The sequence below is a fragment of the Rhamphochromis longiceps genome, linkage group LG10 (genome assembly GCF_057381845.1).
Source record: "Rhamphochromis longiceps isolate RC_006_pf linkage group LG10, R_longiceps_female_GT1.1, whole genome shotgun sequence".
NCBI classification, from domain to species: Eukaryota; Metazoa; Chordata; class Actinopteri; order Cichliformes; family Cichlidae; genus Rhamphochromis; species Rhamphochromis longiceps.
The window spans coordinates 18,152,309-18,173,493 of record NC_140566.1 but is presented as its reverse complement, the minus strand read 5'-3'; the positions used below and the strand labels follow the sequence as shown (position 1 = coordinate 18,173,493).

General features: G+C 41.1%; 3 protein-coding genes across 4 annotated transcripts; all 3 read left to right on the top strand.

Annotated features, from left to right (window-relative positions):
• The first annotated feature begins 2,332 nt into the window (after positions 1-2,332).
• On the top strand, positions 2,333-4,293 carry timm10b (translocase of inner mitochondrial membrane 10 homolog B (yeast)). Its single transcript, XM_085419611.1, has 3 exons — positions 2,333-2,614; positions 2,693-2,788; positions 3,508-4,293. Exons 1-3 carry the CDS (start codon positions 2,585-2,587, stop codon positions 3,991-3,993), a joined length of 612 nt encoding a protein of 203 aa, XP_085275737.1. The 5' UTR covers positions 2,333-2,584; the 3' UTR covers positions 3,994-4,293.
• A 2,157-nt stretch (positions 4,294-6,450) lies between these two features.
• Positions 6,451-13,471, top strand: ilk (integrin-linked kinase). Of its 2 annotated transcripts, none has more exons than XM_085420674.1 (13): positions 6,451-6,577; positions 6,974-7,108; positions 8,927-9,092; positions 9,376-9,471; positions 9,637-9,733; positions 9,834-9,917; positions 10,006-10,091; positions 10,174-10,283; positions 11,780-11,907; positions 12,212-12,333; positions 12,421-12,520; positions 12,746-12,876; positions 12,971-13,471. In XM_085420674.1, exons 2-13 carry the CDS (start codon positions 7,020-7,022, stop codon positions 13,118-13,120), a joined length of 1,359 nt encoding a protein of 452 aa, XP_085276800.1. In that variant the 5' UTR covers positions 6,451-6,577; positions 6,974-7,019; the 3' UTR covers positions 13,121-13,471. The 2 variants fall into 2 exon arrangements, with proteins under 2 accessions (XP_085276800.1, XP_085276801.1); XM_085420675.1 differs by lacking the exon at positions 6,451-6,577 and adding an exon at positions 6,624-6,887.
• A 1,359-nt stretch (positions 13,472-14,830) lies between these two features.
• Positions 14,831-21,142, top strand: smpd1 (sphingomyelin phosphodiesterase 1). The gene is made up of 9 exons (XM_085420671.1): positions 14,831-14,988; positions 15,213-15,474; positions 16,582-16,902; positions 17,203-17,483; positions 17,737-17,910; positions 18,701-18,872; positions 18,995-19,071; positions 19,438-19,583; positions 19,665-21,142. Exons 2-9 carry the CDS (start codon positions 15,256-15,258, stop codon positions 20,081-20,083), a joined length of 1,809 nt encoding a protein of 602 aa, XP_085276797.1. The 5' UTR covers positions 14,831-14,988; positions 15,213-15,255; the 3' UTR covers positions 20,084-21,142.
• Positions 21,143-21,185: the final 43 nt, after the last annotated feature.

Genomic DNA, 21,185 nt, shown 5'->3' with positions numbered 1-21,185 from the left:
ATTAAATGATTATGCAGTCCACAAGAATGGCTCAGCCAAGCTGACGCCCATTTTGGGGACCCTGCAGAGAATCGTGCTTCACTGCTGACTTAACTTTGATCAAGCGGTAAGAAAATGAGGTACATTTTCAAAGGTATTTATCTGCCTTTCAGCAAGGCTCAGCAAAAATCTGCAAATTGCATGATGTGGCTGTGAGGAGACAGAAAATACAAAAGAAGATTAATTTTTTAGTTAAAAAAATAAAATGAAAAAAAAAGTAAAGTAAAAAAAAAAAAATTAGTAGTAATTAAGATATGACATTGGCTTTCAAACTCACAGTACAAATTTGTGGTTGCATAATCACAACCCCTTAACGCCTAGTGTATCGTATTTGATACATACAGTTTTTTTGTGACTTTTTAAACTGAAATGCCAGATGTAGCAAATACAATACAAATTAAACACCATATATGGAAATTAAAACGTATAATAATTTATAAACAAATTTGTCAGATGGCTCAATAAACTCTCTGTTTTCAAGAATTTGAATTTTCTGCCGATTGTTTCACAGCTCAGGCTTTAAAGGGTTAATTTCAGCCATGAAAAAGCAATGCAACAATTCTCTTTCAGCTTGTAGTCGGGCATGTGGTTTCTTTGTAAGATTGCTATCATTGTACAGTTTGCTTATGATGCCACATGTGACCTGCAGTAATTGGAACAGGTGTTATTTTTAAGTTGCTTATTTGTTTCATGTATGTGTGCGAAGAGAGCGAGAGGAGGGGGGATGAGATGAAACAAAGATTACATGACAGATATGAAATATAAAGTGGGTTACACTGCAGCTTGTGAATTGTGCATTAAATTTCTATAGTGCGTTTCGAACAACTGTTAAAGTAAGTGTGACATTCAATAGAATAGTTCAGTAGAGACAAACAGCTCACGATACAAAGCACACCACTGAAGGTGACTGCGGGAAAGGTTAATGCTGGACATCTTAATACAGAAAAGGCAGCATTTGGTGATGTCCATGGGTTCTGGACGTCAGGTAAATGTTGACATCCATCCAAGTATTAAAAACTAGTCATAATTTTTTAAATTATGTTAGCTTGTTCAATTACAAAATACTTTTGAGCCTCTGAAAATGGGGGATTATGTATAAAAATGCATGCAATTTTAAAACAACTAACACAATACTTTTGTTAAAGCACTTACATTAAAGCTAAAAGTTCGCACCTCAATGTAATCACATCTTGATTGTTTGATTTAAAACCCACTGTGGTGATGGACAGAGGCAATATTAGCAAAAAAAAAGTACTTTGTTCAAAAACCTATGGACTTAACTGTAAGTGGGTTTTCTAATCTGTTCCACCTCCTTGTAAAACTGCTATTAGTCATCTAAATTTATTTGGCAATGGTTACAACGGACAAAGGTTGCAATCAAGGATAATCAATATTATTATGAACGCGTTATTTTTTTTAAATCTTTAATAATAATTTTGCTACTCAGACAGTTACAGGTTGAGGCCAAGTATACTGTTTTCAAAGAACATAACCTTATTTTGTATTATAAACAACAGAACTCAGATTGTAGTATTTCAACCTCATAATACACAAATGATGCTAAAATTCTAACATTTGTAACTACTGCCATAACAATCTAGGATATTATTTTCAGTACATAAAGTACTTACCAGCAGATACAGTTGCACAAAGGAGTAGCAACCAGAGACCTTAAAAGAAAGAAACAAATTGAAGGGTCAGTATTTTTAAGTAATAAGTGCCGCTGGAGATTTATTTTTGATTTGTTCTTTTTAAAGGATGTTAAGTTATACTGTATTTTTAAGTATTTTTTAAGTAGTGATTACTCACAAGTACTAATTTAAGTAATGAGTGCCAACCATAGTTCTTTAGAGAGAAAAACTAAATTGTAGCAAAGTGGTTTGTTCTGAGGCAGTGAAGGGTCATATTATCCACTTGCGGCCTACCTGTAGAGACTGGCTAGCTTCTCGGCTGTTTTTCTCAAACTATGATAGGAAGCTCGCTACGGTACAACAACTCATTTCTGTTATTAAGTTTAAATAGCATGGTTTGGTTACGACCTTGGTTACCTGCACGAACCTGAATAAACCATAAATTTAGGTCTTCCACCTTTCAGACGGCAACCCAATGCTACTATGCTAGTAAAATACAGTAGCAAACAGGCAGAGAGATGATGGTAGATAATTTACACGAAATATAAGAATGTATAACAAAAATTTAAAAAAATAAAAAAAATACATCATGTTATCTTTCACTTTTTTTCTAACCAGCCGGAAATGGAAACTTTTTTTTTTCACAGACTACGTAGTGAAGCCTCTGATGGGCGGAGACGATCTTCGTAACCAACATGGCAGCGTGCATGTGAATGTCATGCAGTTGTTGCGAATTATTCAGGTGCGCTTATTTCAAATGCGAATATTCCGTTGTTAAAGCCTATATGTGACTTATATCTTGCCGATTTGTACCGTCACCCAACCCAGACAATCTAAAAGTGGGATCATTTGTTCAGTACCGCAGCTGATCACCGCTCATGCTAACATATTAGCTTAGAAGTAGACAAATTTCCATGATGGATCCTGACCAACAGCTGAGAAACGTAAGTCACTTTAAGTCACTGCTTTATAACCCAATCAGCAACACGGCTGGATGATGAGTGTGAGTGTATGTTTTTCAGCTGCGGGATTTTCTTCTGGTTTACAACCGAATGACTGAAATCTGCTTCCAGCGATGCAGCAGCAACTTCAACTACAGAAACCTCACAATGGACGAGGTAGGAAAAGCGAAGATCACAGTTACTGTGTCGGCTACGTGGTGGTATTGTTTGATTGCCGTGTTCTGCGTCTCAACACGATTTCTTTCAAGTGTTTTTTCTGTCGGCTGTTCCATTTAGGGGTCGCCACAGCGGATCGTCTGCCTTCATCTCACTTTACCCCTAGCATCGTCCTCTGTCACATCAACCTTTCCCCTCCTCCACTATATCCATGAATTTTCTCTGTGGTCAATGGATTTTCCTCTTTTCTTCCTGCCTACTGTCTCAACCGTCAACAAACTTTGTCCAATATATCACCTATCTCTCCTATGCACGTCCAAACCTTCTCTACCTTACCTCTCTAACTTCGTCTCCAAATTGCCAAATCTAAGCTCTTTAATATACTCATCTCTAAATCTGTCCATCCTGGTCATGCTGCTTTATTGTATTTACAAACACATTTGATGTTGTGTAACATCTTTGACAGAGAGGACTTTTCCTGTGACCCTACTCTGTGAAAGAGAAACTTTGTAGCATTCATAGGCCCTTACTGAATTTAACCTGCAATAAAGAAGCCAGTTTTATGTTGCAGCTTGAATATTTTCAGTCCAGTCAAACCACTAAAAATAGTCCCAGCCAGGATGTGGATAACACATTTGCCTACTAATGCATATATACTGTGTGATCACAATATACTGTAGTTTTCTGCTTTCTACCTCTGACTGCTGTTTGCCTTCCAGGAGCGCTGTGTGGACAACTGTGCAGGGAAGCTCATTCGATCTAACCATCGTTTAATGGGCACCTATGTGCAGCTGATGCCTCGGATGGTCCAGCGGCGGATGGAGGAGCTGGAGAGCAAAGCTGCAGAGAATGCCAAGGAAGAGGCAGCATCTGGAGCTGCTGGGACTGAAATTTCAGCAACACATCATGCTCCCAACACCTCATCTCCACTTCCAGCTGAGCTGGATGCGTCTGTGTCCTCAGAACTCAAATTATCAGCTGCCACACCGCTCACTCCCACAAATGAAACGCTAAATGCTCCAGTGCTTGATAAAGCTGGCATTGGACCTTCATATACAGGAGGATTTTCTCAGCCTTCAGTAGCTGGTGGCCAGATTGATTCTGCCAGCTCTCCGGCACTGTTTACGTCATCTAACTCTACATACTTATCAGAAGATGCATCTAAATCAGAGAGCCTATCAGGACAAAAAGAGTCTAATAAATAGGGTATAGTTGATATCTTGTGACCAAATGAAACCAAATGTCAGCATTTTTTTTCCTTTTCCTTAGTCAGCAATAGATGAATCTAAAGTCAATTAATGACCATGAAAGGCATTACATGTTACAGGTTTGACACAGTTATCGATCAAGAGCGTTATATGAATCATTTTGATCAAAAGACATGAGGAGGAGGAATGTCATTCATGATAGGAATTTCAATTGTGCAGTAATTTTATGGTGACTTCTTACACAGTAGGGAAAAAATTGTAAAAGGTTAACATTAAAAGGCTACCCATAAAAGGTGATGTTGTTTGCTAATGAGAGTTGTTTGACAGCATGTGTGTGTTTGTGTGCATCTGTACCTACAATTCAATTTTATTTATATAGTGCCACTTCATAACAAGAGTCTCCTCAAAGCTCTTTATATTGTAAGGTAAGTACCCGAAACTATTAGAAAGAACCACCAACTATCACGTGATCTCCTAAAAACAAGCGCTGGGTGACAGTTGGAAGGGAAAACACTCTTTTAAAAGGAAGAAACCTCCAGCAGGATTATGCTCAGGGAGTAGCAGCTATCTGCCACGACCAATTTGGGATGAGGGGAAAGAGAAGAGAACAAAGAGAGATGGGACAAAGGACACACTACAGGATAAAGAGTCAGAGTTTGGTTGTTACTCATGATTAAATGCAGTTGTGTGTGTGTATATACACACAGGGAGTGAAAAGGACTGAGTAAAAAAAAAAAAAAAAAGCCGGGGATTTCAACAATAAATGCATGATTCTAAATCAAAGCACAATCGTACACCTGGTATAAAGACCAATCTGGTGTTTACCCAGATGTGCTTAGCCAAGACAGATGTTTTTTGGAATTGCACAGTTTAACAGTACAGCGTGTAGTATATAGTGTAAGTTATAAAATGGTAGGATGACCCTCTCTGAAAAATGACAGCTTTTAAAATATAACAGTGACGGAACGTTACTTTTATGGTTTGAAAACATTAAAGGCCATCCCGCCTTCATCCTGTTCAGGTGTCTGAACACAGTCGGGGGAACGCCACGTGCTCTGGCTTGTGTAGCTCTGAAGGCAGTTCACGACCTTTGTCACATATCATCATCTTCCCCTCCTCCCCATCATTTCCTGTGTTTGCACAATCTGTGTTGCACACCCTCTAAATCCAGAAGGAGAGCCGCAATAAACAGCCAGCAACTGTGCGTTCTTATGGCTGTGAATGAAGACGTTTGGTTCCAGTTATTGATGTTGTTTGGAGAAAATGTTTTTTGCCACAATATTTCACCGCCCTGCTGCTGCAGAGAGGGAGCCAATGAGATTTACATTCCTTGTCAATAACAAGCTAGTTAAAACAGATGAGGGGATTTCACGTTGCCATAGGGAGTTATTTGTCCTAAAAACACTAAGTAACTGAAGAACATAAATCTTGCTGTTTTGTTATTTTTCAAGTTATAAATTGGCAAAAAAAAAAAAAAAAAAAATCTATGTAAGAACAACCAAGTTTATGAAACTATGACACTTAATAGTTTTAATTTGTATACATATATAATCCTGTTGTGATGCATTAAAATGCTATGAAAATTCATAATTAGCCAACATTAATTACTGGGTTATTCTTTAATAATAATGGATTGGATTTATATAGCGCTTTTCAAGGCACCCAAAGCGCTTTACAATACCACTATTCATTCACTCTCACATTCACACACTGGTGGAGGCAAACTACGGTTGTAGCCACAGCTGCCCTGGGGCAGACTGACAGAAGCAAGGCTGCCATATCGCGCCATCGGCCCCTCTGGCCAACACCAGTAGGGTAAAGTGCCTTGCCCAAGGACACAACGACCAGGACAGAGAGCCCAGGGATTGAACCGGCGACCTTCCGGTTACAGATGCGCTTCCCAACCCCCTGACCCCCTGAGCCACATTCTTCAACACAGTTTGAACTCTCTTAGATAAGTTTTCTTGTAATTTCTTTAAGTAGTCTTCAGTTCTTTAGGCTTTTTGAAGGACATTCAAAGCTCTTCTTTGGCTGTTGGGTGCCTTTGATTCCATTCTCTGTCAACATGATCTCAAACTGCTTCCCAATGTTGAGGTCCGACCTCTGGGGAGGCCAATCCATGACTGATAGTGTGGCCTTTTCATCCGTGTTTCTTTCAGATACTGTTAATCTGCTGTAGATAGTTTTTTAGTCCTGCCACCTGCCATCACCAGTAGGCGGTAGGTGAAGTGACTTGCCCAAGGACAGAACGACCAAAACAGACAGAGCTGGGGATCGAACCGGCAACCTGCTGGTTACAAGATGAGCTTCAGCAGACCTCAGAACATCTAAATACCCTGCTTGCTTTTGCATGGTTGCGTTGCCTCCAGCAGGGAGCGCTGGTGCTTCGGTGTCCCGGGATATGGTTGCCAGTAGCGGACACCTCCTCGAACTTCTCTCCAGCAGTAGCCCACATCAGCTCTGAGGAGCGGGGCGTGGACTCGGAGCGACCATTCCCTGCTCTTAAATTTGAGGAGACGGCAGACTTTCGCGGGGGAAAAAGAAACCAACAAGAAATCGATCGCTCACCAGCTGGTAAAAGGTTTGAAAACTTTTTTTCTATACAGTTCATACTTTTCCTAAACATACAACAAACCCGAGAAGCTTCGTTGTTGACTGAACTTGAACATTTTTTTACAGTAGTTTTCAAAGTGATCCAATAGGCCAGCCCATCCGATTCAACGGAGGCAGATGAAGCCAAGAGGAAACGTGGGGGCTTTATATTCTGCTGGCTTCTGGATATTTTTGCAGCAAAAATAGTGAATTTAACATTTTGATCATTTTTAAGGCGCCCACGGACCTTAAAACTAGTCAGCCATCAGAATAGCGCTGATAGCAATCTAGATTCAAAAGTGAGTGATGTCTGATAATGTGCTGGAAGGTGTGCAAAGCTTTTAAGTGTGAGGGGGTGAAAACCTATTAATAAAACCTCTTACAGGCTCTGTGATCCTGAGCTTAAACCAGGCGGAACCTGCAGCATACCCATGGATGACATCTTCACACAGTGCAGAGAGGGCAACTCTGTGGCTGTTCGTCTGTGGCTGGACAACACGGAGAATGACCTCAACCTGGGGTAAGCAGATAACTGTGCACACTCATTCAAACAGACAAGGCTTTGAAGAGGACTGCTGCTGGACTTTCTGCTGAATCCAGCTGTGATGTTGAAGCCTGTGCAACGAGACCTGGACTTTTAAAGAATTTGTATTAAAAGCAAATGATTCTTTGGTGTTTTTGTGTGCTGGTGTGCATTAGAAAAAGGTGATCTTTGGCGCATTGGAGCTGGTCACATAGTTTCCATATTGTTCTCGCTCTGCAACTCCACGTACTGCTGAGCATCACTAAGCTACAGTCTGTACTTTTTCCCCCCCTTCTTCTTATGAGGTCATTTCCAAAAACTGCTTATGGGTAATTCAGAGGAGGTTTCACAGTAACTTACGTGACTCAGAGAGCTTAAGATTTGCCCCTCTAGAAGTGTGTTGTGTTTAAAAAACAGCTACTTTTAAAGAAGCCACACTTTGGGATTAAAAGTGAAATCCAAACTATTACTGCCAGATGATTTTATATTAATCCAAGGGTGCAGCCCCGTCAACATCTGCCCTTTCCAAAAAGAAGACCTCACTGCTAAAGATCTCAGTTATCTCATTCTTTGGTCAGGCCATATATGTGCAGTTTGTTGACGTTGCCTCTGAGGGCTGCAGAGCTTCTAGCCAACCACGCAACAGCCAAGACCATTTCCTCTGTTTCAGCTCCATACAGGGCCAAGCCCTCGCCGACAGAGCTACCCAGACAGCTCTCTGCAGTCCCGCATAAACATTTGAGAGGCCACTCATTATGCTGGAGGCCTCCTTTTTGGCTCTTACTCTGAGGAAGCTCAGCTATGCGGTCAGGCCTGTTTTTACCTTTAGAATATCTAATAATGTGCAATTAAAGCGTCATGTGTCGGCAGGGGAAATGTGCTACATGTTAGTGGAATTCCTTTACCTCTACATCTGGTACAAAAGGAAAGGGAACTTAGAAACAAACATTTTACCAAACAAACAAAAAAGCTGTTTCAGATCAGCCCCCTGGAAACGTGTGACATAAAGAGACATGAGGAGAAAGAGAGAGAGAATGTGTAGCTCAGGATTCCACTGTGTTTTTTCCACCCTGTCATTCCTGAGTTTTTTTCTCTCTCCTCTGTTACTTTTTATAGCCCAAAGGGCTGGTTAGACTGCACTGTCTGTCCACACAGTGCTGGATCAGAACAGACAGAATGTGCCTAACTGGCATTTCACTTAAGTGTTAACCTAGTTCCGGAGCTACTTCCTACGGGCTGTACAAGCTCTCTTAGGGTTTATTGTTAAATAGAGTGAAGAGGTTGTGGCTTTGCAACGAGCTGCGAGAATCCCCAGCAGCTGCCTTGGGGTCAGGTAAAGCAAAACGGGTGAAAGAGGGCCAAGTCACATGGAGGTGATATCCTGGGCTCCTCGCAGGCTGCTAGAGTGCAGTGCTGCAAGTGTTTGCGCCTTTACATATGTTAGTAGCTATTCCAGCTTGCACTGGCATTTTTATCACATGCCAGTCATCAGAGGAGTCACCAGAGGAGTATAGGCTGCAGGAAAAGTGCAGTAGCATATGCTTAAGTCTAAATAAAGATTAGCAGTTGGTGTGTGTGTGTGTCTGTGTGTGAGAACCTGGGTGTCTCCGTGTCATAGAGGAAGCCACACATGTACAATTTTGTCAGAGGCCGCCAGCATCCTCCTACATGCAGTTCAGCGAAACAAGAATGTCATCACCTCACAGTGACACACACTTCATCAACTGAAAATATACTTGTCAGACTTTATAAAGTAAGTTTACAGTAAAAGTATGTCTTCTTTGCTTCCCGTACTGTGCTTGCCCTGTGGCTTAGTGATGACCACGGCTTCAGCCCTCTCCACTGGGCGTGCAGGGAAGGGAAGAACGGCGTTGTCGACATGCTCATCATGCGAGGTGCTCGCATAAATGTGATGAACCGTGGCGACGATACGCCGCTGCATCTCGCCGCAAGTCATGGACACAGAGACATCGTGGCCAAGGTAAACACAGCGCTTTATACAATACACTTTATATATTCACGTAGGCACTTTTTTTCTAGAGCTGAGTGCTTGCTATCTGACATTCACACACATTTACATACCGATCAACTCAGAACGACTGAACTGCCAACCTTCCAGTTAGCAGATGACCTGCTCTCCTGAACCAAAGCAACCCAGATACAGATACAGTGTTGTTAATCAGTGGGTCTGTGTATGTGTTTTATTTTTTTTTAGGTGGGTCAAATCTTATTTATCATTATGCCCTTTTGTTTTTTAATGGCAGCTGATCCAGTGCAAAGCCGACCCCAACACAGTCAATGAGCACGGGAACACCCCGCTCCACTACGCCTGCTTCTGGGGCCAGGATGAAGTGGCCGAGGTGCAGTACTTTACTATATACCCGTACACAGATGCTCTCTCTTTACTTTACCATTATCTCTTTGCTCCCTCTTCTGGTCAGAGATGGTCACTGCAGTCTTTTTCTGTGAAGCTCTTCAGTATCTAATCTGTGCACATTACATTGTTTGACCACTTTTTCATTTAGGACCTGGTGGCCAGTGGTGCCCAGGTGTGTATATGCAATAGGTATGGACAAACACCTTTGGACAAAGCCAAGCCTCACCTAAGACAGCTGCTACAAGGTGCTACAGGGGACTATTTTTGGATATTTTAACAGACAAACAGGGGTTTTTTGAAAAGGAAATAATTATGCATTCTTAATTTTTGTTGTTTTCTTTTTAGAAAAGGCAGAGAAAATGGGCCAGAGTCTGATCAAAGTTCCATACAAGGAAACTTTCTGGAAGGGCACCATGCGGACACGACCCCGTGAGTAGCATTTATTCCACACTCTAGGGGCCAATCATCATATCAAAGCAGAATGTTTGCAATAATAGCGATGTTTTTGACCTTGTAGGTAATGGCACCCTCAACAAGCAGGCTGGTATCGATTATAAGCAACTCTCGCTGCTGGCAAAGATCAATGAAAACCAGTCTGGAGAGGTTAGCTGCACTCTGTTTTTATTGCTGCGTGCCAGTCTTTTTCAGCTCCCCGGCTGTTTAACACCATGCGCTCTGTTTGTAGTTATGGCAGGGTCGGTGGCAAGGGGACGAAATTGTAGTAAAAGTGCTACAAGTGAGAGACTGGACCACCAGGAAGAGCAGAGACTTCAACGAGGAACATCCTAAACTGAGGTGATTCAAATAACCGTACTGTAGGAATGAGAAAGGTTATAGTGGTGGGTCTGGGGCAGCAGTGCTTCTTGTGGTATCCGAACAATGAATCGGTATTCCATTGCATTGACTGTATATGAAAGATGGATCTAGCCATTGTTACAGCACGCACTGGTTTGTGGAGTTACATTTCGACTCTTATGACCTTTGCCATAATTCTTGAGCCAGAACTCACCATATTTGGACAATTGTATTATGAATTTGGGTGGGTAAACGGCACAAGGAGTCATCATATTTATCATAAAGCTAAATATTCCAGGAGGCACTAACACTGCATGTATCATACAGTTCAGTGACTTAGTTTGGTGGTGTTAAATTCACACTGTATCTTGGCCCTAATAATGCATAATTTTAAGCTTTAAGCTTTAAATGAGATAGTTTAAATAAAAAAAAAACATATCCTGGGAATTTATCTTTATAATTTAATTCTTGAATTAAGCTTGTTTCACCTCTGCTTTTCGTGTCATGGATCATGGGCAAACATCACAGGGTCACATGCTGTCAGCCTGCGTGTTTATGTAAACTGAGGCAAATACATTTGGTGCTGCAGTTTCTTATCTTGAGTCGGCTTAGCGTCTGTTTGAGTTACATAGAATCAGTCGACATTTGGCCTGGTGGCCATGCACTGGTAAACACAGTCCTCGTGTAGAGTACAGATGACCGCGATGAACCGCCGGTGAAGTCTGTGGTCAAAGATTAGCTAGGATGTTGTGCAGGATTCTTATGCAATGGAGGAGAGGACCCTTTATTTTTGCTAAGTCGGGTTCTACAGCAAACATGAACCTCTTTTATAAGATGAAACCAGACCCTTCACAATGTGACTCAAGCATTACTTTCTAATCCTGTTTTCTGTTATGAACTTATCGTGCAATAACCGTCGAACCCTGCAGAACGTGTTAAGACAGGCCCAGGCGGGCCCACAGAATGACTTCAGCATTCTGAAGCGTCCTCTGAATAGTATTAAATCACCTGAGCAAAACTGCATTCCCATCTCATCTACTTTTAATAAATTCTGTCATCCTCGGGATAAAATGACCAGAACAGAAGGTGAGAGAATCCTTTGAGCAGGCCAAATCAAAGAAACCTCACCAGGAAGGCTGAGTGCGCAGTAGGAACGTCCTGGCTGTGCTTGATGCAATCATCAAAGCGCTGGTTATGCGTGCGCCGAAGATTAGAGGCAACATAAGCTCTTTCATGTACTGCAAAAATAGGTGACAGTGAAATGCAAAAACACTGCTGCTGGGCTTAACTTTAAAGGTGACACAAATGGTGGGGTGGTTTCTCGTGGATTTGCAAAGCATTCTCGTGATTCAGACCAAACTTTGAGGCCATTTCTTCTCTGTTAGTCTCTTCTTATCCCAGACAGACCATCTTGAGCTTAGAATAAATAGCTATTTATTAAATAATATTTAGAAACACTTCACAATCTCTCTTTTTTTTCTGTTGTGGCTTGATAGGATTTTTTCTCACCCAAACATCCTACCTGTTCTTGGGGCCTGTCAGTCACCGCCATCCCCTCACCCTATAATCATTACCCACTACATGCCCTACGGATCCCTCTACAACATATTACACCAGGGCACCAGTAAGTCATTTGACAATGTGTGCATGCGTTAAAATGAAAAGGCTCAAATTTGTCTTTTGTCTCAGCCTGAAAGAGCTAAGACTGCGGCAGGTTTGCCACTGTGGATGACGCTGTGTGGCTTCATACATTATGGATAAAGAAACGTATTTGTGCATGCGTCTTTCTCTCACTTATTTCTCTTATTTCTCTCACTCCCCCCCATCTCACTCATTCATGTCAGCTAGTCAGTTAAGTGACATTTAGATGTTGGTATCATGGCACTTAATTAAACCCCATATCCTACTTCTGCCTTCTGTTCCCTCAGCTCTCGTGGTCGACCAGAGCCAGGCAGTGAAGTTTGCACTGGACATTGCCAGTGGCATGGCTTTCCTCCACACCTTAGAACCAATGGTTTCGCGGCTTTACCTCAACAGTAAGCACATCATGGTGAGAGGCCTTTCTGCTGTCTTTTATTTCATTAGATATCCGCATGTTTATTATCAGATGTGATCACAAGATGTAATTCGTCTACAGATTGATGAGGACATGACCGCCAGGATAAGCATGGCGGATGCTAAGTTGTCCTTCCAGTGTCCTGGTCGTATGTACTCTCCAGCGTGGATGGCTCCTGAAGGTATTTATTCCCTTTTGTTTTTCTCCTCGCTCACTCACTGTTCCCTCCTGCTTCCTGCTCACTAAATGCCTCCTTCGACTTTATGAGTCTTTCAGCCAGGAGGAAACTGCGCTGTATAATTTAGTACCAATTAAGAAGCAGTCGTGCTGTTTTACCTGGTAAAGTTACATAATGAAGATCTAAGTTATAGTGCTTATGTTTATGGGGTTTTTTTTCTTTCTTCAGCTTTGCAGAAGAAGCCCGAGGACATTAACAGAAGATCTGCAGACATGTGGAGTTTCGCTGTGTTATTGTGGGAGCTCGTTACCAGAGAAGTCCCCTTTGCTGATCTCTCACACATGGAGATAGGCATGAAAGTAAGTTGACACAGTATTTATCTGCCCATAGGCTTCAACATTACATTACAAACACGTGCAGCTTTTCTACTTAACACCGCCCCAATATAAACAGGTGTCTCTCGAGGGTCTTCGGCCGACTTTTCCCCCGGGGATTTCCCCTCACATCTGTAAGCTGATGAGGCTCTGCATGAATGAAGACCCAGCCAAGAGACCCAAGTTTGATATGATTGTTCCCATCTTGGAGAAAATGCAAGACAAGTGAATGCTTGTGCATCAGTTCACGCACTTCCTTTTTCATGTTTAATCACCAAACCACTCTATAGCATCACTTCCTTTATGTATCTGCCAAGCCACTGTAAATAATTCCAGGAACCACTTCAGCGACCCACAGTTCAGACACTAATATTGTATTGCTTTTCTTGTATAAGTTAAATTTGTAGTTAAATGTTCTTTTTGGCTAAGCAGCTCTTTTGTAATGACTGAGACTTGGTCACTGAAATGCTGGCAAGCTCTTTTTTTGATCCAGTGTGGATTTCATTCAGTGAAATATGTATAGAATCGATTCTTTTATGCACACCACTGACTGCCAATGCAATAAATGTTTTATATTTATGACAAATGCTTGTTCGTTTCATTTGAGACATCATTTTACTTTCATCACAGACTAAACATTGTCACATTTTCACTTCTTAAAAATCGTTTTCGCTACCTGGATGGGGTTTTGTTTATGTCATTGGGATTTTCTGTCAATGATTGCTTCCGCTCTTTTGTCTCCGGTGGAAAATTCTTCAAATATTACACAATTCTTCACTTAAACTCGTGGAGAAAAAAACAGATTTTGGTGGTTAAAGGTCAAGGTAAGTGACTTTACAGCCATTTTTTGGTCTTAAGAATTCACACTCTGATTCTGACACTGACTGATGTCTAAACACTATGATATTAAAGATCAGCTTCTCAAAAACCAAGATTGCAATATTTTAACTAAGACTAGATGTGACGAAAGCATTTTTCCAATTTGGAAAACTAACTAGAATAAAGTAGAAAATAAAAAGGAAATCTTTTTAGTTTTAGTATTTGGCAGTTTATTTGAATGTGTTTGGTGAAACTTCGGATATGAGTCAACTGCTTTCAAAAGTTCCATGTTTTTACTGTAATGCTAAATCTAACCTCTGCCATATCTGCCCTTCATACAGTAATAATTAAGAAGACAAACTAACACTAATACTTTTAAACAATAAAAACGAAACTAAAATGATCAAAACCCAATCTGGAAATTACGTGAAACTAAACCGAATTTAAAAAATCAGTAGAGTCATATCATACTAATATGATAACGATATTAGAAAAAAAAAAATGCAATAACTGTCAGAGATATCACGGTGTACTTCAAAAATGTTTGACCTTATTCCATGTTTGGTTGGATTGGGAATCAGTCATCTTGGTTGCTTGCACATTCAAGTTAATAACTATATAGAAATTTGAATATTTTGTTGATTCTTTGCAGTAGTATCCATATTTACATGTGTCATAATAGGCCCGCTGGTACTGGTGATAGCGTTACACTTATAAAATAATAAATTATGAATCAGTAACGCATGCACACACAAAGGAAATAAGCAACTTACAACTGTTTTGACCAAAATTAAGACTTTATTGGTTTTATTTTAAGATAGCGGACATAAAGCAGAATATACTGACGATCAGCACATTGAATTTATAGTCCCAAATTTATAAAAGTTTGCTTAGGCAGCTATTTCTGGACTTCAGTCACTGTGTAATTAAGGAAGAATTTGGTCAAAGGGGAGGTAAAAATATAAACGGTCAGCGCGTGACCTCAGCTTTGATAATCTTTCATCTTCATTTGACAGCTGCAGACTGTGGGCCAATCAGAAAACAGGAGGGGGGGGGGGGGGGAGCGCACGAGTGAACCCGGCCTCACGTGACGTGTCAGCTGACTTTTTCAGAAGTCAGAGGAAGCAGCAGCAGCGGCTGAGGTGACAGTCGGACTTCCACAAAGAAAGAAGGCTGCCGTGCTCATTTCGTTGCACTTTGTGGACGTGGGAGCTGGGCCGCTCTTGACCTTCCCGCTTCTCACTCAGGGAAAACTGCGGCACTTTGTTATATTCAGAGGTATGGTATCAGAAGAGTAGCTAGCTTTGTTAAGTGTGTGTTCTCGCTGCTGCTGTGTTAGTAGCTGACATACAGAGGAATATTGCTTGCGGTTGTTTGTGAGTCACTTATTCTGAAGCTGAAGCTGAAGTGTTAAGTTAAGCACCGCGACAGTAAGTGTTACTTCCTTGACACCCATCCTTGTTTTGTTCTTGTTGTGCCTGTTGTGTTGCTGTCCTGTACAGAGGCTGAGGCAAACGCTCTCTGAGGACACCTGCTGTCTGGACCATGAGGCTCTCCTCTCAGCCGCCCTCCTTTGGGCTGATAACCTGCTCTTTGGTCTTGATATTGCCGCTGTTTGGCTCCTGTCATCCAGCGCAGCTTTCCGGAAACCCCAGCCTGGTGTTCATGGAGCAGCTGAGCCACTCAAGTGTCAGATTCAACTGGAGAAATGTCACCTGCTACGTCTGCAAAGCTGTCTTCACCATTGTTGATGTTGCCCTTCTGGTAATGTGTTAAAAATGTCCTATTAAACCACAAGTTGCACAAGTGCAACAGACCATCCGGTCCTTAGAGCAGCTCAGGAAGTCATTTGTTTTAAAAGTGAAAAACATTTAGGAGACGTTTACTGGAGTATTAAAACTGCATTTAAGTGTAGTTATACATTACTTGTTGTTGTGGACTGCATTTTGACTACATGTATAATTAGAGCTTACGTTTTTACAGTCCGTAGAAAATCTTGATCAAAGTCCAACAAATGTTGGAAGACTGCAGCTGCCTCATAAAATGCTGTGCAGGAAGATTATGTTTTCCATATTAACCTGCATCATGAAATAGTGAGAGGTGCTTCTAGTATATTCAATATTCCCTTTACCATTTACATCAGTGTGTTTTCTAATGTTGAGAAGTAGAAACATTTAAACTGGATGGCTGAAGACTAGATTTGATATCAACATATGCTTCTGGTTTAACTGTTTTTTGTTTTTTTGTTTGTTTGTTTTTTATTTCTTCTTTGTGATTTGTGGTTTGTTCCGTTTATTGCACATTGTCCAACTTCCTAAACTGAACAAGGGATTTCTCTTAAGCTGTGGCAGTTACGCTTTTATTTATTTATTTGTTTATTCAATTCTGGTACAGCCAAATTGGGTTAAAAAGACAATAAATCTGAGCAGTTCGCATTATGTTTCCAAATGTGAATCACCAATTATGTTAGAGAATATTACTGCACTTGCAGAGCATAAAAAGTTTAAAAATGTTCGTGGTGTATGATACAAGTCGTATGACACTCTGCTTCTTCTGTGTTTAGCATAAAAGTCCTTAGACTATGTCATGTGGTCTCTATTGACCACAAATAACATGTTTATCGTTAGCTGTAACTGCTGACCTCAACCACATGTGTTTGCATATTCTCCTGTTTTTTAAGTGCAAATGCTGCACTTAAATTCTGTGACTTATGTTCGTACTGTGAAATGTTTCTTTGAGCATGTTTAAATTCAGATTGTTCTAAACAAATTTTAGCTTGGCCTGCTTTGCAGGAAGTTCAAATGCAGTGGTTCGTTTTCTTAATTTCCTCCTCTCAGAGCTTGTTTTTTCTCTGTTAACCCCTTCCCCCAGAGTGATGCAAATGAAGAGCGAGTGGCACAAGCAGTAGGTGAGGCGTGTATCCGTCTCCATCTGGCTGATGAGCAAGTCTGTCGGGATATAATTGAGCTGTTCAGGGATGACTTCATAAGGGCCCTGCAGGAGTCATTTCTGTGGCCCACTGAAGCGTGTGCTATACTGGTGGGCCCTTCCTGTGGCAAATTTGATGTGTATGCACCTTGGAACATCACTTTGCCAAATGTTCCTAAGCCCCCCGTTAAACCACCCTCTCCTCCCAAACCGGGTTCTCCACAGAGCAGAGTACTGTTTCTCACAGACGTCCACTGGGACAGGGTGAGTGTGTGAAACGAAAAGAGCCAAAATTGAAGTGAAATCCTGGCAAACTTGGCTATTCTTGTCCTAATTTTGTGTATATATGTAGTCCCTCAAAGTGTGTCTGTCAGTAGGTGTGTATATGAAACCTTTTTATATTAAGGTCATACGTTTGTTAAAAACAAGGTTAAAGTTAGTGATTTACAGCGTCTGTATATTTTCGGCTTGACTCAGCATAAAGTGTTATGGCTTTGATCACCTGACTTGTTTTGGTTTAACTCGTGCCTTAAAAAAAATATTACTCTTTGTTCCTCCTGACAGGAATATGACGTCGGCAGTGCTGCAGACTGCAAGGAACCTCTGTGTTGTCGTAACAATTCAGGCTCTCCAAACTTGAGCAGGAGGAAGGCTGGGCACTGGGGAACTTATGGAAAGTGTGACCTGCCTCTTTGGACAGTGGAGAACCTTCTGGAAAATGCTGCCAAAGCTGGGCCATGGGACTGGGTTTACTGGACTGGAGACATACCAGCACACAATGTGTGGTCACAGACCAGGGAGCAGCAGTTGTCAGAGCTTACTGTCATCTCCAGACTCATCCACAAGTAAGTTAGCTTTAAGTTTAACTGACTTTTTTTGATACGTGCTACTTTAGCTCATAAAACAGCAGATCAGAGTAGTTTTAATATTATAAAACTAACAATATATGTTGTGCTGGTTTATGGCTACATTCATTACAAACACACTGTAGTCTGACTCAGACCATGTTAACATTCATAGGGTTGTCCAGTCATAAGTTTGTCATGTGCTATCTTGAACTGGTCCAATCTCATGTTGACTCTTAACTTTTGTCCTCAGACACCTGGGACCTAATGTGATGGTTTACCCTGCTGTAGGAAACCACGAGAGCACACCAGTAAACAGCTTCCCTCCACCCTATATTCATGGCAACAGATCCTCTTCCTGGCTATATGACCAAATGGCAGAGGAATGGGCCCCGTGGTTGCCAGATCAGGCATTGAAGACTTTAAGGTTACTGAATTTTATTATATGTGAATGTCCTTTGCCACAGTACTGCAGTTAAAGCTACCCGTAGGTAACAAAGCATTTACACTGGAACACGAGGAAACTGTGTTTATGATGCAGTTTCACTTTGACTGGTTACCAGTGATGGAAAGTGTTTCTTATAAACTTACTGGCCACTTTTTTAGGTGTAGCTGTTAAACTGCTCATTAATGCAGATATCTAAACAGCCAATCACATAGCAGCAACTAACCTGATTAACTGCTCATTAATGCAACTATCTCATTAGGCAATCACATGACAGCCACTCAGTGTGTTTAATCACGCAGACATGATGAAGACAGTCTGCTGAAGTTCAAACCGAACATCAGAATGTGGAACATGGTTATTTAATTTAATTTGAATGTGGTATGGTTGGTGGTGTCAGATGGACTGGTGTGATTATGTCCGAAACTGCTGATCTGTTGGGATTTTCCCACTCAACCATTTCTAGGATTTACAGAGAATGGGCTGAAAAAGAGAAAATGCCCAGTGAACAGCAGTTCTTTGGGTGACAATTCCTTGTTGATGCCAGAGGTCGGAGAAGAACCTAAAGAACCATTTGTTACAACCATGGTATACAAATGGGCTACAAAAGACCACTTCGGTCCCAGTCCTGTTGTTGTATACACTCACTGGCCTCTGCTGGCCAGTGAGTGTATACAACACTTTGAGCTTCAATAAGTGACCCAGAGCCTGATAATGTCTAGAGTTTCATTTAAATTTGAGTCATTCAGAGGTCCTGTTGTTGTAATTACAGATATGGAGGATTCTACACAGTGCAGATTCAGCCTGGTCTGAGGCTGGTTTCTCTCAATATGAACTTTTGTGCACGAGAAAACTTTTGGCTGATGGTGAACTCCACCGATCCCGGGGATCAGCTGCAGTGGCTCATACACATTCTCCAGGCCAGCGAGGACAAGGGAGAAAAAGTGAGTTTGATCATTTAACACTGTGACATTGGGATTCTCTTATTTTAATTACCTCTGATCTCATTTATTAAGCAAAGAAAAACATTTATTTTTCTTTAAAAATATCTCCTCCTTTATTGTAGGTACATATCATTGGTCACATCCCACCTGGCCTTTGTCTTAGCAGCTGGAGCTGGAACTATTATCACATTGTCAACAGGTAGCTGCAGTAGCCACTGAAGATTTAATATAAAGCTGTTAGAAACTGTTAGAAGATAACTGGAGTACTAAAGTCAGTCTGGCTACCTCTTTGTCACTTGGAGAATGATTTGGGCTCGTATTCATTAAGCAATGGTTTATTGTTTAATTGGGAAACATTTAATGCTCTGCAATGTGAATTTAGAAAAGGTGCGTGTGTAATGCTGATCAATGCAACTAAATCCCAATAAGCAGTATTCTTGGAATTACAGCAGCGAGATACAGAGCTGGCTTATTACTAGAAACACTTTTCAGCATCTGAAGCATGTGAACAGAGATCAATTGGTTGGTTTCTCTTTGGTAAACTACTCTCGCATCCTTTCTTCAGGTATGAAAGTACAATCACTGGACAGTTTTTTGGCCATACGCACCTGGATGAGTTCCAGATGTTTTATGATGAGGAAACCATGACCCACCCATTGGGGGTAGTGTTTATTGCTCCCAGTGTCACTACCTTTGTTGGCCTTAATCCAGGTGAGTTAATAATTGAGTTAAATCATCTTCCAGCATTTCATAAGCAGCACACTCACACGCAGCAAAAATATATCTTTTCAGGATACCGTGTCTACTATGTTGATGGGAACTACCAAGGAAGCTCTCGGCTGGTACTCGACCATGAAACCTACATCATGAACCTTACAGAGGCAAACCACAGTCCATGGGCACCACATAGTCCACAAAAGGATCCTAAATGGACACTACTGTACCGTGCCACTGAAGCTTATGGTCTGTCTACTCTGTTCCCCTCCGATTTTAATCGGCTGATTGGGACCTTTATCAATGATGATCCTGTCTTCCAGAAGTTCTGGTATTTGAGGTATAAAGGACACGTCTCAAAGCCTTGCAAAGAGGTCTGCAAGACCGGTATACTGTGCTACCTGCGAAGTGGGCGTTATGATGACCTGAAGCAGTGCGACTACCTTAATGGTTTTAAAGGAAGCTTAGCCAGAGCTGCCACAAAAACTCTCTGTTGATCTGATGGAGTTTAGCCTGGAAAAGGCAGGGTGAGGGGGAAAAAGCAATATGACTAAATATGATACTGAGCCAAAAACAAATCATCCTCTGTTGCAGATGGACAATGATTGTTTTTTTTTTTTTTGTTTTTTTATAGGTTTGGTTTCATAAAGTCACTTGACCTATTATTCATGTTCACATGGATGTGGAACTTAGAAACCCAACTTGAGTAATAATGTGTTTTAAATCACTTAGATGAATGTGGGACGGTTGACTTTTTTTCTTTAATGTCAGTTGTGAAAAGGGTGGTTAAAATTGTTCTGAAGCGCACACAGTGTTAGGCATTACAAGGATTCTTCAGTTCTCATGATTTAAGCAGTTCTTTTGAAGCCAGTGCCTTTTCTTTTTTTCTTTTTTTTTGTTAAACATGAACTTATCGATTCTTGCGATATATCTTTTAAACCTCTGTCCCTCTGAAATTTTAGTCATCCATTAATTTTCTTCTTTTTATATAAATTTGGGGTTGCAAAGTGGCTGGAGCCTTTCCAGCGGTCGTGGGGCAAGAGGTGGAGCACACCCTCTATAGGTTGCAAGCCTGTGGCTAACACAGACAGGCAGCCATTCACACCCACATTGACACAAGAACCGACACATATACAGTAACCTTGCAAACTCCACACAGAAAGACACCTGCTGGCAGACCTTATTCTTGTGCCGCGATGAAGCTAATCTCAGTCCCACAGTGTGACTCAAATGTTCTGGCACTTTAATATCTTTTTTTTTTTTAAGTCCTTCGTCAGCACCATTGTTTGGATTTTAGGCCTGTGCTTTATGTAATCCACCTTATGTGCAACATTTTTTGCCTCAGCAAAAACATCTTTTAGCCAACCAAAGAGCAGTATTTTACATTCCTAATGTTTACTTCTGCCTGCACTTTGTTTTTAGCCACTTTCTTTAGCAGTGAATAAATCTGACATGCTTGTTTGGCTCCTCAAATCTGGGGAATTAATGGTGTAACAGGAAAGTGCTTGTAATATAAGCAGTAATTTAAGCGATTGTACAGAGTGTGAATAAAATTGCTTGCTCGTTACCTATTTGTGGGGCAAATATTGAGTTTAAAAT